Source organism: Oratosquilla oratoria, unplaced genomic scaffold, assembly GCF_046742065.1.
Source record: "Oratosquilla oratoria isolate Oo_2021 unplaced genomic scaffold, ASM4674206v1 SCAFFOLD88, whole genome shotgun sequence".
In the NCBI taxonomy this organism is placed as follows: Eukaryota; Metazoa; Arthropoda; class Malacostraca; order Stomatopoda; family Squillidae; genus Oratosquilla; species Oratosquilla oratoria.
In genome coordinates this window covers 450001-455000 of record NW_027467752.1, presented here as the reverse complement: position 1 = coordinate 455000, position 5000 = coordinate 450001, and the positions used below count along the sequence as shown (strand labels likewise).

The 5000-nt window shown below is 48.5% G+C and overlaps 1 protein-coding gene and 1 long non-coding RNA gene across 5 annotated transcripts in view; one reads left to right on the top strand and one right to left on the bottom strand.

Moving 5' to 3' along the window:
* Positions 1 to 5000, bottom strand: part of LOC143024074 (uncharacterized) — a 290998-nt gene that overhangs the window by 30447 nt on the left and 255551 nt on the right. For all 4 annotated transcript variants that reach the window (XM_076182808.1, XM_076182806.1, XM_076182805.1 and 1 more), the window contains exon 3: positions 3181 to 4975. In XM_076182808.1, the coding sequence (XP_076038923.1) occupies positions 3181 to 4975 (1795 nt within the window). The remainder of the gene's footprint in view (positions 1 to 3180; positions 4976 to 5000) is intronic.
* Positions 1 to 5000, top strand: part of LOC143024075 (uncharacterized) — a 216354-nt gene that overhangs the window by 132175 nt on the left and 79179 nt on the right. The window lies entirely within an intron of this gene.

The following is a 5000-nucleotide window of genomic DNA, read 5'->3' as shown; positions in this document are numbered from 1 at the left end:
CAACATATATATTAATAAACATACACATATACATATTCATATATGCATATACATATATATATATATATATATATATATATATATACATATACAGTATATATAAATTCATAGATATTGATAATATACATATGTAACATCATCATAATTAACAATGTAATCAAGTCTCATTTAGAATTCTATGTAGCCAGAGACGACAAAAAAAGAGGTGACTAGAAGAAAAATTTTATATATCCCGTAAAAAAAGTCATTCAAAGCAATCTAAAGCAAACAGCTAGACGAGACAAAGAAAATAAGCGAAGACAGTACAAGACAAGCTAAAGCAAGACAAGACAAGACAAGCTAGTCTGTGACATTCCATAGTAAGAGACCGAATTGTAGAAAGCTTTGCGTTTTCTAGAAGAAGTCTTACCTTGTTACCGATCCTAGAAAAGCATGAAAAGATAAGTAATGTTATATATTAAGAATATATTAGTAGGTGGCCCTTGATCTAAGCCTTGCACTGTAGACACGTCTAGAAAAAATATCATGTTTACTAGTTTACATGCACCCCTAGATTACCCTCTTCTAGGATTGAGCGAAATGCGAACCATTTCTGTTTAACTACATCTTAGTTATAGAAAATCAGATACATTTAGGAACATTTTTGATTTTAATATTTTGCTAATTAAGTAAAAGAAAATTGTTTAGTGTATGTATGTGCCAAAATATACAAAATGAATAGCTCACAACAGAGTTCATGCAGTTTATAGTAAGAAAATATTATATGGAAGCTATTTTCAAAAATACCTTATGGAAATAGTGAACACTCCTGGTTGTTATATACAAATAGATCTACGTAAGATCTAGTAAGATCACAGATTTATTAAGTGATTAGTGCCTATAACTACTGATAATATTTATTGCACACTTAGGCATTATATGAAGAACAATACAATGAATAAAAGCCCTGTGAGATGGAAAAAGAAATTAACGTCTTGCATTGTCACTGATTGGCCATCTCATCAAGCTCAACATTGCACATATACATACATTGCATACACACATTCATACGTACATACGTACATACATTGCATACACACATACATACGTACATACGTACATGCATACATACATACATACATACATACATACATACATACATACATGGATACAGTGCATACATACATAAATACATACATACATGCATACACACATACATACATATATTCATACAGTTCATACATACATACATGCATACATACATACATACGTACGTACATACATACATACATACATACATACATACATACATACATATATTACACGCGCACACACACACACACACACACACACACACACACGCACACACACACACACACACACACACACACATACACACACACACACACACACACACACACACACACACACACACGCACACAATACCATTACTAGAAGTCAGTTTTTCTCAGTGATGTGTGTGCATAAACCCCTCCTCCTTCGTGACTTAACTTACCACAAAATTGGTCTCATTACTCAGATGGTCTTTGAAGTACAACCTCATAAAAAAGAGACAGAAAAAAAAACGAGAATCTAATGGGGCTTCCACCACGGAAACGCGGCCTTCGCGGTAGATTATTCGACATATCTTTTCCTGCTCATGGTTTGCCTTATATGGTCATGTAAATACTGTATAGATTAGTATATTAAATTGTCAGTATATGTTCCATTTGTATTGGGAATACTGTCGGATAGTAAAGGATTTTTGTCCATGACTGTAGAAGTTTCAGAAAATACTTGATCTCTTTATTTACCTATTTATTATTTTTTTTTATTTATATATTTATTCACTGATTTATCCTTGGTCATCCAGGATTGATGGCTGTCTACTATCCATTCATTTGTTCATTTCTTTATTAGTTTATTTATTTATGTTTACTTATTTATCTATCAATTTATTTATTCATTCATTCATTCATTTATTTTTTTTCTGTGCTCTCTAAGAGATGGTTACCTAAGTGTTAGATACAGTACGTGTGTTTTACGTGAAATATTAATCCTGCTAGAGTGACTTAACCTGGCTCAGAGTAACTAAACGAGTTCACGAGAACAAAAGGGTTATGTTGCCACCTTTGCCTCACGTGTTAGAATAGCCAGGGCAAGCGGATTTCCACCTACGGCTATCGGAGTCGAACTCGAGCCTCCGAAATCACCAATGAGGAGCAAGACCACTGTGCCAATGAATGACATTGTCTCTTGCTGGGGCCTCAGTGTTGGAACTTTATCCCGACTTGACGTCAGGCGATTTTATTCAGGCAGAGGGGGACCTTGGGGGGTCGATTCGGAACCCTCTCTGGTCAACTCCCGAAGTGTTTGGGATGAGATGACTCAAAAATTATCTCAAGTTATTGAGAATAAGTTGGGGGTAATTCGAATCTCACTCCGAATCGTTGGAGACCAGGTCATTGAAAACCCTCTTTCGAATGATTTGAGATCATAGGGTGACTTCAGATTTCAGTTCTGAAGTCCCTCTTTATCTGAATGAGATCAGCAAGCACTGACCAGATAAAAATATCTAGTGACTTCAAACGGCCGCGCGCTGGCCCAGTGGATAGTGTCTTGGACTCGTGAACAGGTGGTCGTGAGTTTGAGTTCAAGAACCCACCGCGGTCTTGCTGCGTTGTTTCCCGGCAGCCCTGGCCATGCGGGGAGGCCCACTGTCGGATTTAAAAAAAAAAAAAAAAAAAAAAAAAAAAACGCTTACCAAAAATGACAGGGTTTTCCCTACCAGAAGTTTCTCACTTCCTTCTGCGTAGGAAGTGGGATGGTGAGTGAGTTCAAAGCATCAGTGGGTTGAATTAGAGAGGCAACTGCCTACAAGTAAAAGAAACCATGCGAAGACAAAGTCTTTATTGCTACGCCGACATGCCCGCTAGATCTTCATCCGTGTACCTGATAAAACTTTCACAAGAGAAACGTTGTACCAAGAAGGACCTTGTCTTGACATGGATCTTCCCAGTCGCATCTGCGAGTTAAGGAAGAGGAAGAGGAGGAGGAAGAGGAGAGGCTGTCATGCAGGTCAAACTGTGAGTACGACGAACTAAGACCGCCACAAGAGTCCCCGCAACGCCAGGAACCTCTTACCTGCGGCCGAAGCCGTCCTGGACAAACCTGAACCCCCAAGAGCCTGCTGCATCTCACCTCTAAGCCGCTTAACCTTGGCCACGGCAGGTCGGTACTTGTCCTCGATCATGGTGACGTAGGAACAAGGGAACTCCTCCACGCTCTCGAGGTCGTAGTACTCGACGGCGCCGGCGTCCGACTGGTTGGCGCTGCTGCTGCTGCTCGTCCTGTTCCTCAGGAGTCCGTCGAAGTGCGACCCCTGGCGGCCGTACAGAAGGGCGTCGATCTCCTGTTCGAGCATGGCGAGTCCGTCACCGGCGTCCCCGACGATCGGCGAAGGAGGTCTTCCGCCTCCGGGTCCCCCGGGGCTGTAGCGGAGTCTCCCGGTGGGCCCGACCCCGGGGGAGGAGTGGCGGGAGGACGTCGGGGGCCGGGTGTCCTCCCGGAGGGCCGGGGAGAGGGTCCGTGGGCGGCGGTGAGGACTCGCTGCTCGAGGTAGGGAACCCGTGGACCCCATCATGGGGGAACCCGACCGCAACCCGCGCCGGGACCGTGGAGCCGGCGAGGTCCGGGACCCCGTCGAGGCGCTCCGGGGACGCGGCTCTGGGGAGTGGGATCTGGCTGGGGATGTGCGTCGGGGGAGAGGCGAGCTGGGTCTTCCGTGGGGCGCCGCCCCCGCCGCCGAAGTCGACTCTCCGGTCGTGCCCGCAGCGGCTCCTGGGCTGATGGTTCTGGGTGTGAAGGGGGAGGGTGAGCTTCTGGGGGAGTATCTAGAGAATCCTGGGTTTCGAACTTCTCCGGGTCCGCTGGCGGGACTAGGAAACTGTTGACTAGAAGGTGGCGGGGACATAAGCAGCGACTGCCGCAGATACATGAGCTGGTCGAGGTCGTAGTTGCCGTCGGAGCCGGGCCTCCGGATGGCGCTTCCCGAGCTCGGGGACTTGGGGAGGCCCCGAGCCATCACGCGGGTCCCCATGGCTATTCGAGGCTTCCCTCCGCTGCCCCCTGAGGAACCGGTGCTCCCGAGGGACGCGATGGAGCCCCGTTTCTCCAGCTTCTCGTGGCTGTAGAGTCCGTCTGTCAGTTCCGGGGTGGGACAGGCGCTCTTGTACCCGCTGTCGATGCTGTTCGACCCGGCGTACCCGATGCTGTCCGTCTCCGGGTGAAGACGCGCGTAGGCCCCGGGGAGTTCGCTGTACTCGTCGCTCTCGCAGTCTTCGATGGCACTGATGGTGTCCAGGAGAGGGTTGTCCACACTTCGGCGGAGTTTCCGAGGTCGTCGCCTCCGGCGCGGGGAGGCGAGCGAGAGGTCGTCCCTCGCGGTTCGCGAGGGAGATGGGGCGTCTCCCCTCGGGTGTCTCGTCCTCTGTCTCGAGGAGGACGAGGAGGAAGTCTCCAGCTGAGTGGAGGCCGAGGTGAGATGGGCTGAGGGGAAGCTGGGTGCGAGTGTGGCCATGGTGTCCTTGGCCGCGCTGAAGGAGGTCGGAGTTGTACTGGTGGCCGCCGAGGAGGAGGAGGAGGTCGGCAGAGACGCGGACGACGTCGGCGTGCCGCTGATGACTGTGCTCAGGGTCGAGGGTTCGAGTCTCAGGACATCCCTCTTGGGCGGCGAGGACGTCCCTAGGCCCCCGCTGGGCGCCGGGGGAGGCACGTTCGCGTCGTCGGGGCTCGTCACTAGCCCCGGGGCACGCCCTTCCCGAAGGAGAGGAGAGCTGCTGGCGGGCCCGCCCACGCTGGTGGCAGCAGAAGCAGGAGGAGGAGGAGGAGGAACGTCGCCCGTCGTCTGCTGCTGGTGGTCGATGAACTCCTCGAAGGTAGCGTACATGTCCCAGATTTGCCGGGTGAATTCGTCACCCTGAAGGGACAGCTCGGCCTGCAAGGCAGAAAATCAAAAGGTC